At 36.1% G+C, this 21411-nt stretch overlaps 2 protein-coding genes across 2 annotated transcripts; both read left to right on the forward strand.

Moving 5' to 3' along the window:
• The first annotated feature begins 119 nt into the window (after nucleotides 1–119).
• On the forward strand, nucleotides 120–3983 carry LOC104884156 (calcium-dependent protein kinase 8). The gene is made up of 7 exons (XM_010668753.4): nucleotides 120–1252; nucleotides 1922–2189; nucleotides 2295–2447; nucleotides 2568–2683; nucleotides 2794–2961; nucleotides 3139–3369; nucleotides 3484–3983. The coding sequence occupies exons 1-7, from the start codon at nucleotides 755–757 to the stop codon at nucleotides 3637–3639; spliced, it is 1590 nt and encodes a 529-aa protein (XP_010667055.1). The 5' UTR covers nucleotides 120–754; the 3' UTR covers nucleotides 3640–3983.
• A 4614-nt stretch (nucleotides 3984–8597) lies between these two features.
• Nucleotides 8598–11322, forward strand: LOC104884157 (60S ribosomal protein L4). Its single transcript, XM_010668754.4, has 2 exons — nucleotides 8598–9802; nucleotides 11020–11322. Exons 1-2 carry the CDS (start codon nucleotides 8690–8692, stop codon nucleotides 11131–11133), a joined length of 1227 nt encoding a protein of 408 aa, XP_010667056.1. The 5' UTR covers nucleotides 8598–8689; the 3' UTR covers nucleotides 11134–11322.
• The last annotated feature ends 10089 nt before the right edge of the window (nucleotides 11323–21411 follow it).

Raw genomic sequence — 21411 nt, forward strand, 5'->3', positions numbered from 1 at the left:
CCACTTCTAAACTTCAGATGCTCATAAAAATCATAGCTAACCACCCTTTAAATGAGGAGAGAGAAAATCTAGAGAAAAGAAAAGGTCCTCGTCGGAAAGGGGGGGCGGGGTGTTGCGTTGGGGGTGTTTGACTTTGACCTCTCTTCATCTCGACTGCTGACCAGTTCACATTTTGCAAATGACAATTATTTAATTTTCTTCCTTTTTAGTTTTCCCTCTCTCTCTTCTCTCTTTCCTACCAACCCACCTTCATCTTGTCCTCATATATTAATCAAATCTATATAATTCTCCCAGAATCTCGTTTACAGTTTATTCACGTTCTTCCATTACACACTTTTGTAATTTTTTTTCTACAATTTCGCGCTCTATTTTCTGGATAATTTCATAAACTTTTTTACATTTTTTTTTTTCTTGGGGTGAAGATTTTCCAGGTGGGATTTCGTCATACTTATTTCTTGTACAAATCTTTGTTTCTTTTTTTTTATATTATTCCATTGATTTCGTCGTTTCCGATCAAAATTATTGTCAAAAGTTATAATATAGTGTTATATTTCAAACCCCTTCAAATTAGAAGAAGATAATCAGGGTTTGATTGAATTGTATGAATTGAATTCATATCTTTAAATTTCTGGGTTTTTCTTTTCCTCATTTGGGTTTGTATAAAGTTAGATCCTTTGTGTTTGTATATTGTAAAATTGTTAGAATTTAGAGGGGTTGTTCTTATTTTTTTTTTATAAAAAAAGAAATATAAAAAATGGGGAATTGTTGTATGACACCAAATGGTGGTGAAGATGTAGGAAAGAAAAGAGGTAAAAAGATTAAAGAAAATAGATTTGCAAGTGAATATGGAAATGGAGGTTCAAAATTGGTAGTTTTAAAAGAACCAACAGGGCATAATATTGAGGAAAATTATGAACTAGGTAGGGAGCTTGGAAGAGGTGAATTTGGGATAACATATTTGTGCACTGATAAAACAAGTGGTGAGGTTTTGGCTTGTAAGAAGATATCAAAAAAGAAGCTAAGAACTGCTATTGATATTGAGGATGTTAGGAGGGAAGTTGAGATCATGAAGCATATACCTAAACACCCTAACATTGTAACCCTTAAGGATACTTTTGAGGATGATTATGCTGTTCATTTGGTCATGGAGTTGTGTGAGGGTGGCGAACTGTTCGATCGAATCGTTTCTCGAGGGCATTACACTGAGAGGGCAGCTGCCATTGTTATGCGCACCATTGTTGAAATTGTTCAGGTGAGAAACAATTTTATGTCCTCTTTGAATGTGTCCTTTTTCCTTGTTGCATTGGATTATTAATATGGTGTTTATTTATCTGAGTGTAACATCTTCAATCTATTTCTTCTGTGTATTTGTATGAAGAGGAGTTTGAACTAGGAATTTGACTTTTAGCACTACTTCAAGTTTCCATTAGTTATGATATTCTTGATAAAAAGTTTATGGATTTGTCATTGAATTGAAGATCAATATCTACATGCTTGTTATGTTGATTCTTAATGTAAAAAGAAAATTGCTTGATGTTTGAAAGTATTCCCTTATGTCTTGTTTTTTATGAATTACTATTTACCACCCATGGTGCTAGTGAAAATAATAATTGATGAATTTTGATTACTCAATCATCTAGTTTGAATGTGTGTTAACTTTGTTGAATTGTTCATGTACTCTGTGATAGTCATGCAAGCAACTGTGAAATATATTAAAATAAATAGAAAGAGGTGGATTTGGCCTTCTATGCATATTGACCAGTTATGCAACTCTCTTTTATGAGAGGTTAGGGAGATAGAAAGCAGAGGATATTCGTGTTTTAATCGTGATTTTTATTGAAAATCTATCATGTATGTACATTGTGCTCTTTATTTTGGCTAAATCTTTTAAATATTCATATGTTTCTGCTGTGTATGTCAGGCATGCCACAAGCATGGAGTGATGCATCGCGACCTGAAACCAGAGAACTTCCTTTTTGCAAATAAGAAGGAAACAGCTGCTTTAAAAGCAATTGATTTTGGGCTCTCTGTATTCTTCAAACCTGGAGAAAAATTCAATGAAATAGTGGGGAGCCCATACTACATGGCTCCTGAAGTACTTAAAAGAAATTATGGCCCTGAAGTAGATATCTGGAGTGCTGGAGTTATCCTCTACATTTTGCTATGTGGCGTTCCACCTTTTTGGGCAGGTTTGAAATACAACTAATACTATCAGTTTTGCGGACCTTAAGCTTTAAGGGCATGCTTGGATTTATGTTCTGAACTTTTTTATTGTCAAATTCTTTCCTCTCCAGAAACTGAGCAAGGAGTAGCGCAAGCAATTATTAGATCGGTAATAGATTTTAAAAGGGATCCTTGGCCTAGAGTTTCTGATAATGCCAAAGACCTCGTACGAAAGATGCTTGATCCAGATCCTGCACGCCGACTTAGTGCTCAGCAGGTGTTGGGTAATGTCTCGTGTCCATTTTGTTTATATAATGCGTTGCACATATTTGCTGCATATAGTTTTCTTTTCTCAATTGAAATGAATGTCATTACCTGAACTTTTTTCTGAATTCTTGGTGCAGATCATCCTTGGTTACAGAACATAAAAAAGGCTCCAAATGTTTCTTTGGGTGAAACAGTGAAAGCAAGACTTAAACAGTTTTCGGTTATGAACAAGCTCAAGAAAAGAGCTCTAAGGGTAATACTCCATTTATATGAATGAAACTTGACATCTAATCTTGGATCAAAATGTTAAATAGACAAAAATTTCTCTGATTTAATTAACTCAATTATTTAAATGGGTTGCAGGTCATTGCTGAGCATTTGTCAGTAGAGGAAGTTGCCGGAATTAAGGAAGGATTTGCATTGATGGACACTGGGAAAAAGGGCAAAATCGGCATCGATGAATTGAAATCCGGATTGCATAAGCTTGGTCATCAGATTTCTGAAGCGGATCTCCACATTCTAATGGATGCTGTAAGTACTTTAATTCCTCACAACTTGAAAGTAAAAACTATATAAAGGAGAGCGGGAAGTAGGATAAACTGTTACAACCTAGTTTTTACCATATTTCATGTTTACAATTCTTTTGCATGACTGATTTTGTTGTGGAAGACATGTTATTGCAATACTCATTAGATCATTGTCATACAGGGTGATATAGATAAGGATGGATACTTGAATTATGGGGAGTTTGTAGCTATAGCTGTTCATTTGAGAAAAATGGGAAATGATGAGCACCTGCAAAAAGCGTTCTTGTTTTTCGATCAAAATAGAAATGGGTATATTGAGGTAGAAGAGTTGAGGTATGCTCTAGCTGATGAACTTGATGACAATAGCGAGGAGGTCATAAGTGCTATTATGAGAGATGTCGATACAGATAAGGTTAGTTTAATCAGTCTATCTTCTTCTTTTCTTCCCGCTTAATGAGAAAAATAGTGAAAATATTAAAATTGTTAATTTCTACAAGTCTTTATTCTTCTAATTTTGTGAATGTAGGATGGGCGAATAAGTTACGAAGAGTTTGCAGCAATGATGAAGGCTGGAACAGACTGGAGGAAAGCTTCAAGACAATATTCGCGAGAACGATTTAATAATTTGAGCTTGAAATTGATGAAGGATGGTTCATTGCAATCAGCTAATGAGGGAAGATGACCCTTTGGTGTGATCAATAGAAGAGTTATGATTTTTTCCTTCATTGAATCTCTCTCATTCTTGTTAGTGGTGTTTGTTTCATAATTCTCTCGCATGCTCAGAAATGTTTTGTTGGTGTTCTCATTTTTGTTTGGAGAGAATATCTAAAGAGAGATTCTCTTTTACCTTGGGGAAAGCTTGTAGTGAAAGTTGGTACTATGGGAAGGGTAGCTTACCAATTGGAAGAAGTCAGTGCTCTTTCTTTTTGGGTGTAAATATTTGTAATTTGTACGAAAATCTCAAATCATAATCCTGTTTTTTACAGGTAAAGTGAAATTATAATTGTGTTGATATTGAAATGCCAATCTCAGGTTTTTATTCGGTTTGATGATGCACTGCAGTAAATTTCACAGCTATAGTTGAGCTTTCAATAGATTGGTGTTAGCTCGGCATCACATTCATAGTATTAAGTACCAAAGACCTTTGGGTCCAATGGTATCGTTTCCTATCTCCAAAATGGAAAACCAAGGTTCACATCTCGGTGAAAGCAAAGTTCATTTGTGTTGGGGGGTGGGGATGCTTGTCGCTCCTCTGAGTTCAGTGCCAGAGCAGTCGACAGGAAAATTCTTCTTACCGTCGGGTTGAGAGGGCTCAAAAAAACATTCATAATATTAAATACTACTATATATTATAATATTAAGTTTGATATTTGCGGAGGGAGTATGTTTCAAATAGATCTCGAAGTAATGAAGTATATTTATACTAAGAACTTTTTCAATTGATATCATAAGTAAGAATGTAACATGAATATGATATGACTATTAATTGGAATTTTTTTAGTACCAAACCTTTTATTGTTGCAAGTTGTAAGACTTGTAATTAGGATCTATCTGTTAAAAGACTAGTACTTCCTCATATGTGTGTCAATGTGTGCATAAGACGCCACAAGTTAGTTATGCGAGAAAATGAGAGATAATAAATAATCAGCTTAATATATATACCCTGAATCCCTGATCAAGATCTACTAGTCTACAATAACCTAGAATGACCAAGATCTTGTATAATGTATACCCTGTACTGCTTGTTGTATGTTCTTCGATCGGCATGCAAGAATCCTACTACTTGAAGTGTCTAGAGTGCTAGTTATAAATTATGATAATAAGGGTACTATATTTTTATTAGCTTATGTCTTTGCTTTTCACCATCTCTAACACGTCTATTTGACCGTTGATATCTTTAAATGTGTACTAATAAAATTATAAAAAGTTCAAAACTTAACTCTACTTATTAGGACGAATTTAACAACATCTCATGTAATAATGTTTAATGTTATATAATAGTATTAAAATATGTATAGTCGTCAAAATTTATGAACTGTGACTTTGATAAAGCAGAAGGGGTAAACTAATAAAAACAGAGGAGTACTCCTATAGACTTAGTATTATGTAAGTCAAATGGTTAAACATCTTAATATTATTTTATAAGAAAGAACCTATCATTCTATAATTCCTCTTGATCTCCTTGGTTTAACCCTCACTGGCTCACCATTAACGCTAAAAGGGTTAGATGCTAAGCTAGCTTGGTACCAAAAAACATAAATGAAAAGATAGCTAGCTAGTTAGTTGGTTGGCATTATATAGGAGTTATTATGAGAAAGCGCTTTGCCAACACTCATTCTAATGACCACAAATTACAGAAAACGTATTAAGAAGGTTACGTGCATGAAAATGGGGACAAGACATTCATGATTCATTCAAAGGGCAAGCAATTACGGTGAAAAGAGCCCCTTCCTTGCTTCCTAATAATTGTCCACCGAAAAGAACATAGTACTATATTAGTACTTATACAAGGCTTTCCCTCAACTAGGCAAGGATATGTATGTTATTGGCAGCAAATTTTTTTCATGTCTATTGTGTTATTGAATATATAGACGGTAGATCTAGTTGGGTATACAAAAGGTTAATTTTTTTTTTTTTTGACAATTGGAAAAGAAGTAACCTAGCTTTCCTTTCTCGTTTTAGTAACCAAGAAATGAGCTTCGAAACTTCGGTTCTTTTAAGTTTTAAGAAGGGTACAACAAATAATATAAAATCAAAATTATTAGCTAATTGGTTGATTTCCTCAATTATGTTCCTAATAATCTATGTGGTAGCTTTGTTCGAGTTCTTTAGAGCTAGAACTAGTTCTTTGCAGTCCGTCTTGATTGAGATTGCTCTTTTTTTTGCCATCCAACTCTTCATGCAATGTAAAATTGTTAGGAGTATTGGGCCATAGCCCATTAGGTTAAGTTGTGTTAGGTTAAATTTATGTTATGTTTCTCTATATAAAGGGTTGTAATCTTTATAATATGAAAACAAGCAATAAATTTAACCTAACACAACTTAACCTAATGGGCTATGGCCCAATACTCCTAACAAAAATAGCTAGAGCTTCTTCTTGAATTGGAGATTGGGCAAGAACTTTCGTTGCTTTGTGATTAATCATGTTTCCTCCTTCAACCCAAGCGACAACAGCTTCCCATATATTAGTTCCTTTCTTTTCCTTCCAAGCTCCATCAACCCGCACACAAGTTAGTCTTGGTGTTCTAATATGCCCTTACTCCACGTTTGATTGTTGTTTCCTAGCTTGTTGGATTTGCTTTCCTTAGGCTTGGCCTTATAAGTGTTCAACCTTGCGATGATTTTTTCGAAGATACTCATGACTCTAACCGGACATGGGGTAGAGTTTCTGAAGACAATTTCATTTCTATGAATCCAAACAGCCTGTAATATTGAGATGAAAAAGATATTTGTTAATTGGCTGAGAATTAAGAGTCCAGAGAATTGTTAGTTTTATAACTCATATACTCTTTGGATCTACTAAATACTAGTAAATGATAAAATGAGTAAAAAAAATAGCCTTCACTGACATACTTATAGGGATAACAATTCATCTCAAAGCCAAGTTAAATCCAAAAAAAATTATCAGATTGAATTCGAATTTTTCTTTTTGATTTCATATAGTCATAGAAATTTGATTATGAACGGGAGCATGAATTGGAGTCAGATGTGAAGCTAACTAGGACTCCAACTATTAGTATAAGTGGTGATTAGATACTATACTTGTTATTATAAGCTATTAGGCCGAATGATTACATAGTATGCAAAAAAGAGTCCATTCATGATACATTGAGGCGTGGTACACTCAAAACTAATTTTTAATCATTTACTCATTTATAACTCTCCTTTTTGACACATTTTGCTCATTTGGACGATTTCAAATTATTAGCAAAGAGAAAACAATAGCCATCTTCACAGTACACTTACACTCGGGTGTATGATAAATTTTTTGATGCAATAAGCTATTTGTTTTTTAAAAAAAAAAGATTAATTGAAACTATTAAGTTCATTAATTAGACATTAGCTACAAGAATGTTTTAAAGCAACATTATTTTCTGATATCACTTATAAAACATTATAGTTAATCCAATATTAATAATTTGTTATATTTGATTTAGTTCCTCTAATGTGATAAATATATTTAAAAAAATTGAATGGATCTAATGCAAAATAACTTATTTTGCACCAGGTATCATATAATATAGTCAGTTTTTACTTGATATAGTCATTTTCTACGTGATACAATCAGTTTTTTGTATGATATATTCATCTTAAATTGATCAAAGTTAATAATTTGACTTTTCAAAAATAGAAATGTAGTAATTAAAAAAACCAAAAGAGTATATCAATCACTTTGTATGGTTTGGGTCGTTATTCAATCCAATATACTTCTAAGGCTATGTTTAGTTCACCTGAAATTTTCTGATCTGAACTTATCTGATCTGATCTGAACTTATTTTTTCTGATCTGATCTGATCTGATCTGATTACAAGATCTTATCTTTTAAATATTTCTCAATATATAGAAAAAATATAGTCATGTGGGGTCTTGTTTGATTCGTCTCAATGAGTACTTTATTAATATTCAATTATTATAATTTTTACTAATATGTAATGAAAGATATAATGATTTATAAATATAAGCATAATCTGATCTGAACTTATTTTTTCTGATCTGATCTGATCTAATCTGATTAGATCTGAAATAAGCAAAAATAAGGTGAACTGAACATAGCCTAAGTTAGTAATCAATGCTACTAGTACTCCAATAGTATCATCATTCACACACATAAGGCCCAAAGTACTATCGCCCCCCCCCCCCCCTCCACCAAAAAGAATTCAGCAAACCTTCTTCTTCCTCTTCAACTATCTATCTCCTATTCATCTCTAACCCAAACATTAAAAAAAAGCCCAATCCACTGAATAAATCAAAACTCTTCCTCTAACCTACGCCCACATATATAAACCCCTCAATCATTTTTCACAAATAAACAGTTTTTGTATGATAAGTACTGCATCCTCCGTCTCATAATATAAATCCCCTTTTCTTTTAAAGTGTCCCCAGATATAAGTCACTCATGAAAATAATTTATTTTGCCAAAAGTCCTTATAATTTCAGCTTAGAATGCCCTATTATTAATGACAAAATGGAATCTTGTATTTCATTGAACTCTTCTACACCTTCAACCATGCATCATTAATATTAATTTTTTTATTTTTGTTAATAAGAAAAAAACAATATAGATGTTTCTCAATAAAAATGAATCTTCTTATTAAAATAAATCAAGATTCCATTTTACCTTAGTTCTCGTATAAAAACATAATCAGGATATATATTATACGACCGAGGAAGTACAATTTTACGAAATACTAAATTTTTGTACTCCATACCCGGAATTTTTTTCCTAATATAATCAATTTTTATCTAATAAAATCAAATTTAAATACAAAATCAATTATTATAAACCCAATTCACCAAATACTATCATTCACACACAAAAGGCCCAAACTACGAACCTCAAACATCCAAAAAACAAAAGCCCAAATGAAAACCCTCACTTCCTCTAACCTACTCCCACATATAAAAACTCCTCATTATACCATTTCCCACTTCCTCTCATCTCCCAAAACCCTAATTCTCCCTCCGCCGTTCCACCTCATTTCTCTCTCCTCCATTTCCCCCCCCAAACAACAATGTCCTCCACAACCGCCGCCGTGCGACCTCTGGTTTCAATCCAGACAGTCGATTCCGACATGTCAACCGACACAACTCCGACCGCTCCTCTCCCTGACGTCATGAAAGCCCCCATTCGACCCGACATCGTCATCTACGTTCACTCCAACATCTCCAAAAACTCCCGACAACCTTACGCTGTCTCCAAAAAAGCCGGCCATCAAACCTCCGCTGAATCCTGGGGAACTGGTCGTGCTGTTTCTCGTATTCCACGTGTCCCTGGTGGTGGTACTCACCGTGCAGGACAAGGAGCATTCGGTAACATGTGTCGTGGTGGTCGTATGTTTGCTCCGACAAAGATCTGGCGTAGGTGGCATCGTATGATTAACGTTAATCAAAAACGATACGCTGTCGTTTCAGCTATTGCTGCTTCTGCTATACCTTCTCTTGTTCTTGCTAGAGGTCACAAGATCGAATCTGTACCTGAACTTCCTCTTGTTGTTTCTGATTCTATTGAAAGTGTTGAGAAAACTAAAGATGCTATCAAAGTTTTGAAATCTGTTGGTGCATTTCCTGATGTTGAGAAAGCAGAGAAATCGATTGCGATTCGTGCAGGGAAAGGAAAGATGAGAAACAGAAGGTATATTTCTAGGAAGGGACCGCTTATTGTTTACGCTACGGAAGGTTCTAAGTTAGTCAAGGCTTTTAGAAATATTCCTGGAGTGGAAATTTGTCATGTTGATAGGTTGAATTTGTTGAAACTTGCACCCGGAGGTCATTTAGGGAGATTTGTTATATGGACTCAAGGTGCATTTGAGAAACTTGATTCGATTTATGGTTCGTTTGATAAGGTTTCGGAGAAGAAGAATAAGTACTTGTTGCCTAGGGCTAAGATGTTGAATGGTGATCTTGCTAGGATTATTAATTCTGATGAGATTCAGTCTGTTGTTAGACCTATTAAGAAGAACTTTGTTAGGGCTCCAATGAAGAAGAATCCATTGAAGAATTTGAATGTTATGTTGAAGTTGAATCCGTATGCTAAGACTGCGAGGAGGATGTCTTTGTTGGCTGAGAAACAAAGGGTTGTTGATAAGGAGAATAAGCTTCAGAAGAAGAGGAAGGTTCTTTCCAAGGTAGTTTTCTGTGTATTAGATTTTGTTGTTTTTGAATGTCTGCAAGTTTATTGTTTGTGTTCTTACGTGGTTTTGTTATCATTAGTTGAAGTTTTTGTGTTTGAATTGGTGGGTTCAATGTGCATTTTTTGTTTGACAATTAAGTGTTTGTTGATTTCTGTTTTGGTTTTCGATTTAAGTACGAATTTTTTGTTCAGGTAATTAGGATGATCACTCAATGTATGTTTCATCTGTTTCTATGTGTAAGAAGTCGAGTAGTGGTTGTTTCTTGAGGGTTAAAACAGGGGATGAAATGGTTTAATTAGTCATGTCTACCAAGGGAAGATTCCTTTGAGGAAAGTTACATGCGAAGTCTATTCAACCCCTACATTAGGAACACAATTTTTAGCCGTGTGATCAGATACTGTGCTTCTGTCCTGCCTTGGACGAAAAATACAAAAATTTAGAGCACAAACACTACTTAGGCTCATGATATCATCGAGAACCAAGTGCTGACGAGCTTTTTTAATCTTGTGTGTTGCTAATCTTCAAAGCCACATCCAAAGCATCTCTATAAAGACTTACATTTGAATACCTTGGCCTCTTGTCAATCTGCATACCCCCTCTCACTGGTGTAAGTTTAATCTTCAGTCATTTCTTACTTGCCACACCCATAGCCTTTAGCACACTGTTTGAATTTAGCTAAACGGCAAGGCATCGGTTCATTAATGGATGTTTCAAAATAAGGCAGTACTGTTTATCTAAAATGAATTGGGTAACCTGCACTTATAATTTCTTCTTCTGATACAATGGAGTTCCCCTCTTTTATCTTTCTCGGCCTTTTAGAAAAGCTTCATGTGGCTTCTTTTTTTCCTGTTGGCACCAAATGCTGTATTGTTCTCCCGAAACTGTATGGGAACCGCAAAGCAATGCGTCCTGAATAGTCTTCCATATTATTGGATCACTTATTGTATGCATAACATGTTAGCATAGTAGCTACAAACTAGTCTTCACCTATAAGATGTATGGCTGTTTCCCTTTTGATGCTGTGAATTTGCTAGGGCAAGTAGTCTCAAGTTTTTAGTAGTGTGTGTCCATTATGAACACACGATAACGTGTTTTTCATAATCTCACTTTGGCTCTCAGACTCAAGGTTATGTATTTTAAGTTGTTAGAAGTATAGAAGTTTTGAAATCACTGATTGTGCAAATTTTGCTTGTTTGCCTAATCTTTATCAGGAGGAGCTTTCTACCATCAAGGCCTCTGGACGTGCTTTCTACAACACCATGATCTCAGATTCAGACTACACAGAGTTTGATGTCTTCACAAAGTGGCTCGGTGTTTCTCAGTAATTTTGATTTCTAGCTACAGTTTTGTTAGATACATTTGGTTAAGTTTCTGAGTTTTGGGTTCACGGAGACTTTTTTAAGAAAGAAGAAATTTGTGCTTATAGCTGTTGTAGTTGCAAGGCTATTACTGATACTTAATCGACTCTTGAGTATTTGTTGCTCTAGTTTCTATTGTATGATTTTTCTCCTAAATTTCATGTTGCATCTCGTTTATTCATGCCCGTATCTTCCCATGAAGTTTTAGCTTTCTTAGGATATTCACTTCAGGTTGAACGCTTTCTAACTAAGTTTGATAGTAGCTGAAGAACTCACTTGTGTGCGTACCTTGCATCTTATTGGATGTATGCTTGACTCGTTCCTCTAATGATGCATCTGAAACTATCAACTTCATCACGGCAATAGTGCAATAGTTGTATTAGAGTTTTATCATGTCCATACCTGCAGTCTGCATCTGATCCATTGTCTGCAATCTATTGACACCTTGTCGTGAAGACGTGAAGTTGTCGGTGAGCTCCCTATATCTAACAACGCTAGTGTAAGATGGGATAAGTTGAACAGAAATAGGCACCATAGTCCATAATTCTATTGATCAGTGTCTGGTCCAGGTGAGCGAATCCAAATCTTCTCTAGGTGGGTAATAGCAGCAATTTGCTGGATATATGTGGTGGCAGCAGCTCTAAGTCTGACTTCTTCAGTGCAGTGGCTGCACAAGGCCACCAGTCGGAGATTGTGCTTATATTGTTGTTTTGGTTCTTGGAGGAAGTGAAGTGGCAATGTACTGATTGTCTTGTGTTAATTTTGAGTGGTACAGTACCATCAATTTTGGATTGAACTTCAGGAGATTATGACGAAAATGCAAAACTGCTTTTAGAGATTGTAGTGTTGAGATTGCTAATGCATTGGTGAGAGGATGAGGAGCATGCAGCGTATAAAACGAGGTAGCTAGGGGTGTAAGTGGATTGGACTGGATTGGACTTTGTCAAATTCAAATCCAGTCCAAAGTTTTTTGGACTCGAGAAATTGAGTCCAAGTTCGATCCAAATATTTTTTAGTCCAGTCCAATTCAGTCCGATAATTTTTTCTTGAGTTCGAATTCAGTCTAGTCCGATTATTATATCTTTTTTTCCGATTTAGATTCAATAATTCACAACGTTTTTTGAGATGCTTGAGCATTTGACATCTGATTCAATTATCAATATTCACAAATTAGATTGAAAGCTTAAATTAAAGTAAAATACTATGAATAAAAAGTTGAATTAGATGTTTACCTTGATCTAAGTTGAGGGGAAGCAAAGAGACTGACAATTAATCTCAGGGAAAAATACAAAATGCAAGAGTCGAGACAGCGAGGTAGAAAGAAAATGGACAGTAAGAGGAAGTGAGTAGTAAGAACTGAGGAGTGCAGTGAGATAGAATTAGTCGGCTACTAGCCTACTACTGCGGTACTGTTAGTATAATTTACTTATTTAACAAATGGAGTTAAGTGCAATAGTTTGGCGCTAAGTAAAATTGTCTGGCGCCAGTTGAAATATTTAGAGAGGGAAGGTTGAAAACTCCAAAATTTTAAAAGTAGTATCAATTTTTTTTAATATATATGTTATATGTATTAAATATATATTATATATAAAAATATTTTTGGACTGGACTGGACTTATTGGACTCCAAAGGAATGAGTCCAAATCCAGTCCAAAAATATTTGGACTCGAAAATTTGAGTTTGAGTCCAGTTCGGAAAATTTTCAGTCCAGTCTAGTCCGACAAGTTTGGACTGGACTGGATTGGACTCTGGACTTTTCATAGTCCACTTACACCCCTAGAGGTAGCAATAATATAGAACAGAGTAGAGCTGATCAACTACAGTTTGGCCCGATTTTTGGGCAGGTTTGGGCAGAATATGTTTGGCCTGCGGTCGGGCTCAGTCCGGCTCAATATTTTGCTTTGGGCTGGGCTTTATATAAGCCAAAAATGACTTTTTAATCTTTGGGCCGGGCTTGATTTTGGCCTGAAAAGCCCGCTCATTTTGGCTCGAAGTAGCTAGCTTTGGGCACAAAAATTTGGCCTACCCCAACCAATGAGCAATATTTTTTGGCACGGTGCGGCTCCTGAATCCTGATTACCTCTCTAACAGAGTAATTGCTAGAAGTTGCAAATACGCAAACATGTATGTAAGACTATTAAGAAACTTAAAAGGCCCCTGTTTTTTTTTTTTTTTGGTTTTTGTTTTCTTCTTATTGTTAAAATAAGCGTGCTGGTGCCCACAGGGAACGAAATGAAGTTTGAGGAGGGAAGAGACCACCTTTTTTATTTTGTAAATCTGGCTTTTCGCTCATGTAGAAAGCTGAATCTCCAAGAAATTGTGTTTCTTTTACTAAATAACCACTAATATGAGCACATAAGAGCACCATTATTCATGAGTGAAAAACTCAATCATCCCACTCTCTTTCTAACTTTCTCTCTTTAAAAAATAGCATCCCACAGTCTTTCCCCACTCATCTCCTTAACCATGAACCATTTTTCAATCATCCCAACTACTTTTACCTACTCAACTATTTTTTTTTTCCACCCAACTACTTTTTCTCTCTCTATCACCCCATCACCATTATATAATATTTTTATTATTTACGTTTTAATAATATTAAATATTCATTACTAATTGATAAAAAAATTAATTTATAAATACATAATTAGCGTTTTTAGCATTAACTAAATTAAATGTAAAAAAAATTGACACTTGTCAAATTCTGACAGGTGAGAGAAATAATGCAATTATAAATATTAAAAATGTCATTTTGAGCGGGCTTTTCAGGCCAAAATCAAGCCGGGCCAAAATGCGTCGGCTTTATACAAGCAAAATATTTGAAGGTCACCTTTATCATTTTTCTTTGTGAGTATAAATCCACATGCAATGTACAATATTCACCCCCCCATAGGCCGAGGTACTAATTCCCATGTCCCTGTATTAATGAAAGCATATATTCATCATGCATCACAGCATTCCAATTAGGATCAGTCAAGGCTTGTTTGTGATTTTTAGGAAGTGGAGAATGATGAATAGGAATAGAAGAAGAAGAAATAGTGTTTAGAGCATATTTGGGGTTGGGTTTTAAAACTCCTGATTTGGACCTGGTAATAGGCTGGTATGCATAGGATGAAGGGAGGGAGGTGGGCGTGTGGGCCTAATAGCAGCACTAAGAGAGTGATGGTTGTAGCGAGTTTGTGAGAGAGAGTGGGCCTGGGTTCGGATGAGGGATGAAGGGGAATTTGTGGGTCGCGGGGCCTGGACACGCTGGGGGTCTGCGCTAGGGAGGGTAAGGGTGGGCTTGTAGCGCACGCCTAGGCTGTAGTGGATGGTTGGGCTGCAGGAGGAGGCTGGGCCGCATTAATGGTGGGAAGGAAACCAATGGGTTGGGAGAAAGGCGCCTAAAAGGGTAAAATTAAGGGACTGGACCCATAATCCTCTAAAAAGGCATAATCAGTAGGTCGAAATTAGCCTAAATTGGCAAAAGAAAATGTAGATTCATCAAAAGTGACATGTCGGGAAATAATAATTTTATTTGTTGCCAACTCAAGACATCTATATGCCCGGTGATGGAGAGTATAACCAAGAAACACACATGGATTGGAACGAGGTGCTAATTTGCGAGGAGTAGTGGCTATTAAATTTGGAAAACATAGACACTCAAACACCCGAATATGATCATAGGAGGGGATGATGTGACATAATACTTCGGCCGGGGGAGATTACTGAGAGCCTTAGTAGGTAAGAGATTAACAAGGTATGTTGCCGTTTCAAGAGATTCAACCCAATATTGTGGAGGAATAGACACATGACAAAGAAGTGAGCGGGACATATTATATAGAGTTTTGATCATGCTTTCAGCTTTCCCATTTTGTGACGATGTATGTGGGAAAGAGAAGTGAAAAATGATGCCATGTTTGACACAAAAAAATTTAGAAGGGATATTATCGAATTCCCGCCCATGATTAGAGATGGCAATATCCGGTGGACCACCCGGTCACCCGATCCATCCGTCTTAATGGACGGGTGAAAAACCCGGATTAAACGGATGGTGAACGGGTGACGAATTAACGGATGTGGGTGATGGATCGGATTCGGGTGGACAATTTTCATCCATCACCCGATCCGTTAATCCGACCCATCACCCGTTTATTTAAAAAAAACATTTTTTAGGTCCGATCCTCAAGGCCCAACTAAATGTCCAAAATCTAAAAGCCCAATGCTCAACCTAATTTTCCTAATTTCTGTATGTGAATTACTGTGATTTTGAACTTAATTTGAATTGTGATTGTGGATCTATGATTTTGTCGGTTGAAACTTTATTATTCTGAAATTTTATGGTTAGCATTATTTTGAGGTAATTTCACCCGATTATAACCCGATCCATCCGTTCACCCGGAAGTAAATGGATGGATGGATTCGGGTGGTGATTTTTCCGGGTGATGGATGGATCGGGTGGTGCGGATGGTATCGGGTGGTGCGGATGGTAGCGAGTGATGGATGCGGGTGATGCTCCACCCGCCCCGAACCCGATCCATTTACATCTCTACCCATGATCACACTGAAAAGCTTTTATGGGTCTTTCAAACTGAGTATGGACATACTGGCGAAAATTTATGAAGTGTTGGTAGACTTCAGACTTAAATTTGAGGGGTATGGTCCACACATAATGAGTATAATCATTCGAAAGGACCAAATAATATTTATGACCTTGAGAGCTACGAATAGGAGATGTCCATAAATCAGCATGAATAATATCAAAAGCAGAAATCGTATTACTATTTGAAGGTTGAAACGGTAAACGAATATGTTTGCCTACTTGACAAGAATTGCAAAAATCAGAGATAGGTCATTTATTACAATGTATTAATCTTTAGACCTAAGAAAATTTTAAACTTGAGAGTCTGGATGTCCAAGGCGACTATGCCATGTTCGTGATGAAGTGGCCGTGAGGGCGGTAGCTAAGCATGTGGAAGCTTGAGGACAAGTTACTGGATAGAGCTCCCCCCGAACTATTGTATCTCATATGCCTATAATATTCCCCGTGCGAAGGTCCTTCACACAAAAAACCAAAAGGATGAAATTCAATGGAGGCATTATTATGAGTGGTAAATTTTCGGAAGAAAATAAGGTTTTTGATTATTTGTGGGGCAAAAAAAACATCATGCAGGGATAATGGTGGGTGAGGGTTGGTGAGGTTGAGTGACCTTAACCTAACACATGAATGCGATGACCATTACCAACCAATATATGATTAGGAGTGCTTAAATTAAATAAGGGTATAAGAGTACATGAAGAATTTGTCATATGAGCAGTCGCACCTGAATCCATGTACTAAGAATTATTTGGCGGCAGTGTCATGGTAGCAGACGAATTTGCTAAGTCAGTCAAGGTCATAGTAGGCCCATGATCTGGATATGTGTGTAAGAAGTTTGGTGGGCCTGGGGATAAAACTCGACTAGCTGGAGAGGGCCCATATGTCGTGGGATAGGGTTGTCTAAAATAGTGAGGCTGCTGTGGAAATGGGGATGGAGAAGGATCCCATGCCTAGGCCCAATAAGGAGGAGCAGACAAGACCTGTTGTGGTGAAAGCCCAACCCAATTCATGGGAGCAGCCTGCTGGGCTGGTGAAGGAGCAACCATCGAGTGTTATTGCTGCTGGGTCGATCTGTGGCGCCCACGACCACCCCAACATCCCCTGCCGCGACCACTACCACCACCACCACGGTGGTTGGTCTGCTGTTGTTGCGATGGTGGTGTTGTGCTGGCGGTTGCAGCTACGGCCGGTGGCCCTTGAGCCACAAAAGTGGAGGTTTGAGGGACGAAGTCTTGTGCCCGGCGCGATTCTTCAAGTAAAAGACGCAATCTTGCAAATTCAAACGAAGGTAGAGGCTCCATTTGTTGGAGCATAGTTGCTACAACATCAAAATCTGTACCGTTAAGGTTGGAAACGAGTCGAAGAACCAATTGCTCCGAAATAGGTTGGTCAAGATTTGCAAGTTGATCCTTTAAAGATTTTAATTTTGTGCAATACGTCGAGACATCCGAAAAATTGGACAATTGTAGAGAATTGAATTGGTTTTCAAGATAGAATACCCTGGTATGCTTATCATCTTGAAAAATCGCCTTCCATTTGTCCCAAAAGAGCTTGTGCGGAATCCCCACGACAAAGAACATTTTGTAATAGATCATATGAAATAGTACCACAAATCCATTGTTCAATAATGGATTTCATATAATGTCAGATATATTCAAGGAACGAGGAATTTTGGGATCAATATGATCCAAAATATTGAAAGCATGTAAGTGTGTTTCAAACAACTCTACCCAATTGGAATAGTGAACCTTTTCTCGATCAAGAATTAACGGGATGGCATTCCATATATTGTTGATAGAAAGTGCCGGATGAAATTCAGTAGATGCAGTAGGGGAGGGTTGAGCATCTTCCTTGGTCATGGTGGATCACACATGGCCAAGATCCAATTTTGGATGATAGAAGTGGCGCAACAATCTAGCACACTTGGAGAAATTGGTGGGAAGTACGTGGCTTATATGTGCAAGAAGCACAATAAGGGAGGCGCAAAAAAACGAAAAGAAATACCGCGGAAATACGATGGGATATGCGCAGGAGCCAAGAAAAATTAAGTAAATTTATGGAAAACCTATAACTATGATACCATGCTAGATTTGAAAAAACTCCTCAATTAAAGTGATTACATCAACATTTATAGTGTTACATCCTAGGATAGTCCTATTATGATTTAAGAAACCTATACAAAGTATATCTCTAGGGACAAAATATATCATAACTATATTTATATTCATTCAGTATCAACCGCCGATAGCAATGACTAATCCCCTCTCACCGGGTGCTCCACTTAAACGTAAAGGGCCAGCCAAGAATCTCCCCAAAGGTTGGGGATCAAACTCTTGACCAATTAGTTAAGGGATAAAGTGAGCAACCACTATACCAAGACCACTTGGTTTCGATTGTTAGAATTAGATACATGTTTTTATGATATGAGTTGCTAGCAAGAGTTATGGTTATACATGATTTTAAGGGTATTTTTGTCGAATCGCAAAGCAATTGATTTGGTCAAAAGGGGATCAAACATAACTACTACCTCCGGCCCATAATATAGTGCTTGTTTTCTATCTTGAGGTCAAACCTTAAAAATTTTGACCAAAATATTCTCATTTGTTTATATAAAAAATCATATTCATGTGGGATCTTCGATTCGCCTAAATGTGTAATTTTATAATATCAACTTTTTATATTTTTTTTTATTAATGAGGGATTGAAGATATCGAAGGTCAAATATTTATCTGGGAGATCGTGTAAAAAAGAAACAAGCACTATATTATAAGACGAAGGGAGTAATAAATAAGAATGAAGCTGAATTCTCCCTCCATTTTAAATTATAAGACACGCACAATGTTTGAGGTTGAACTTTGACGGTTAATTATTCTCAATCCATGTTGATAAAAATTAGAATAAGTAATATTATTATAGTAATTTTTTAAGACAAATCTAATCATATATTATATGCGTTTTATTATAAGAGAATATTACTTAACCTTATTTTCTTTTTCTTACATCACTGTTTAGGATATACGAGTAACATATAACTACAATGTGCCTACTTCCTAAACTTCTTGTAGCTTCACTTACCATATTTAGTTTTCCTTGTTACGCTTTTGTTAAAATAAAAAAAAGTTGTTTGGGTGATCGGTTCGAGAAAATCCCGAATTTCGGTCCACCAAATCACCGATCCAGCCGGATCCGACCCGGTCCTGGATCGGTGGACACCCCTAAATACAATCACAATTTGCATTATAGACAATTGATTCGTCTTAGGCAAAATGAAAAAGCCTAATTTCTAGGAGTTACTTTTCATAATCAATTTGTAATGCGTCTGTATTATTCTTTCATACCGATCTAACATCTGTTGCGATCATCATCAGATTGTCATTCGCTTTTAGCTGTTTCCTAATAGTTTTTTTTGCAAAAACAATTAAAAAGTTAGATCTAGCAAACATCTATAGTGTTTGAATCAATCTAGGAGGTCCCGATACAATTTACTAAAACTAGCTGAGAATTAATTGAGAGTTAGATGGCGAATTGGGGACTCCTACATCCGAGGTGGGGGTGCTTATGAGTTAGGGTAGCTCACAAACTATTCGAGTTCAGCTCGATCAAAATTTAGCTTGACAGGGTTCGATTCGAGCTCGGGATCGGCTCGAGACCCTCAACGAGTCGAGCCTGAGCTACCTTAAGCTCGGCTCAAAAGCTCGCGAATAGGCTCGAAAGTTTTTTAATTAATAAAAATATTTTATTAATTTTTAATATAAGATAAAAATTTTTATTAATTATGGTTAAAAGCAGCCATATTAGTAGTCATAATATTTTAAATGTCGTGATTTTTGGTTTGAATAACAAAGTTGGGATAGCCGCTAAAATTCCACTTGTATACTTTTTCGCTTTATGATTTGGGACAAATAGGGGTTGAGACGGATCCAAGACTTTAAGTTTGGGGGGTCATTAACAAAATGATCTAATAACATATCAGCAATGAGAACCAAGTCAAGCTCAAAGTTTATAATATTCGTGTCAGCTATTAGAAAATGCTTTCATTGTATTCTTTTTTCACACACCATAATCTTTTCGATATATCTAGCACTTTAATTTTTTTTTATTAAGAACAAGAAAATTTAGCTTTAATACCTCAAACTCACAATTTTACCTATTAATTTCTTAATTACTTATTTATCAACTAAAAAAGTACCCCTCAAAAAAAAAAAAAAAAAAAAACTAAAAAAGTATAAGGAGTTGATAATTAGATAGCATACATAGAGATTAACATGTAGTTCAACATAGTACATAATACTTTTTTTACTTAGTCAAATTTAGTACTACATATAAGTATTTTTGAATATGTCTTATTTTATATTGTTGGACTATTTATGAAGTTTTTCATTTGTGTATATAAAATTAGCCTTCAATTAACTAATTTAATCATTTTTTAAATTACATATCCATGAACATTTTAAGACATAATATGTGGCAGCAACATTTCATATTACAAATTAAAAAAATAAAGGAATTTGCAGCCCTCAAGTGAGAAATCCTACGTTTAGTGGCCATGAGTTTTTATAGAAAATCCTAAACTTGCAGCAATCAGTTATGTTGACAATTTGTTGAGTTCCACATCGATTACCTATCAAGGAAAGGGGTGAACATGTAGTAATAAAATGGCATAGTGTCATACGGTAACCAATGATGTCTTGGTCTAGTGGTTAAGATTAGATTGAGGTGGTGTGAACATAGGTCACAGGTTCAAATCCCCCCTCCCTTTCTTTGTACTGACAGTTTGGCCTTCTTGCTTAATTATTGGCCTTGACAAATTGATTATTTGACTTTTTGTAATAATTTAAAGTTGAGCAAAATTATGTTGGGCTACAGTTTCTTCAAAAGCTCGATTGACATAAGTTATGTTCTTTTTTTCTTATATTTGATTTTTTTTGCTTTCGAGTCGAGCCTCGAGCCGAGCTTGGATTAATCCTCTCGATCCGAGCCCAAATTATTGAGCTCGTCGGGCTTCGAGCTCGAGTCGAGCTCAATGTCAACCATTCTTGAGCCGAGTCGATCCCGTACATATTCGATCTCGGTTCGGCTCGTTAACAGCCCTAACTTGAGATATACAAGTTCGATTCTCGTGGGGGGAGGGTGATGCAAGGTGTTTGGTTTATTTTCGGTTTAGGCTTCTTCCTAATCAAGATAGGAATCGTTTTGTCAAAAATATATGTAACTGTGAAAAAAAATCACTAATACAAGCAGAAATCAATTAGATTATCCGATTGATTTTGCCAATAGATAACCACTAAATGTCAATTAGGACCAAAATCTAGTATGTGATCATTGTGGATGGTAGTTAGGAATCACAATTCACAACGAGTTGGGTTGCATATGATTCATTTATTTAATCGATTAAGATAAAAAAAATTATTCCTATTGGATTGCAATGGGATTGGATTTAGACTATGTTATAACTCAAAATCACATATGTTTAGGAGAAATGTCGTATTATGTGAAGGTAGAGTAAAGATTGTTAGTGATATCTAGGGGTGTAAGTGGATTGGACTGGATTGGACTTTGCCAAATCCAAATCCAGTCCAAAGTTTTTTGGACTCGAGAAATTGAGTCCAAGTTCGATCCAAATATTTTTTGAGTCCAGTCCAATCCAGTCCGATAATTTTTTCTTG

This window comes from Beta vulgaris, chromosome 3 (genome assembly GCF_026745355.1).
Source record: "Beta vulgaris subsp. vulgaris cultivar EL10 chromosome 3, EL10.2, whole genome shotgun sequence".
In the NCBI taxonomy this organism is placed as follows: Eukaryota; Viridiplantae; Streptophyta; class Magnoliopsida; order Caryophyllales; family Amaranthaceae; genus Beta; species Beta vulgaris.

Coding starts and splice junctions, on each gene's coding strand:
- LOC104884156 (XM_010668753.4), top strand. CDS start 755: ATGGGGAATTGTTGTATGACACCAAATGGTGGTGAAGATGTAGGAAAG. Junction 1,253..1,921: donor CCATTGTTGAAATTGTTCAG/GTGAGAAACAAT, acceptor TGTGTATGTCAG/GCATGCCACAAGCATGGAGT. Junction 2,448..2,567: donor TAGTGCTCAGCAGGTGTTGG/GTAATGTCTCGT, acceptor TTCTTGGTGCAG/ATCATCCTTGGTTACAGAAC.
- LOC104884157 (XM_010668754.4), top strand. CDS start 8,690: ATGTCCTCCACAACCGCCGCCGTGCGACCTCTGGTTTCAATCCAGACA. Junction 9,803..11,019: donor AGAGGAAGGTTCTTTCCAAG/GTAGTTTTCTGT, acceptor AATCTTTATCAG/GAGGAGCTTTCTACCATCAA.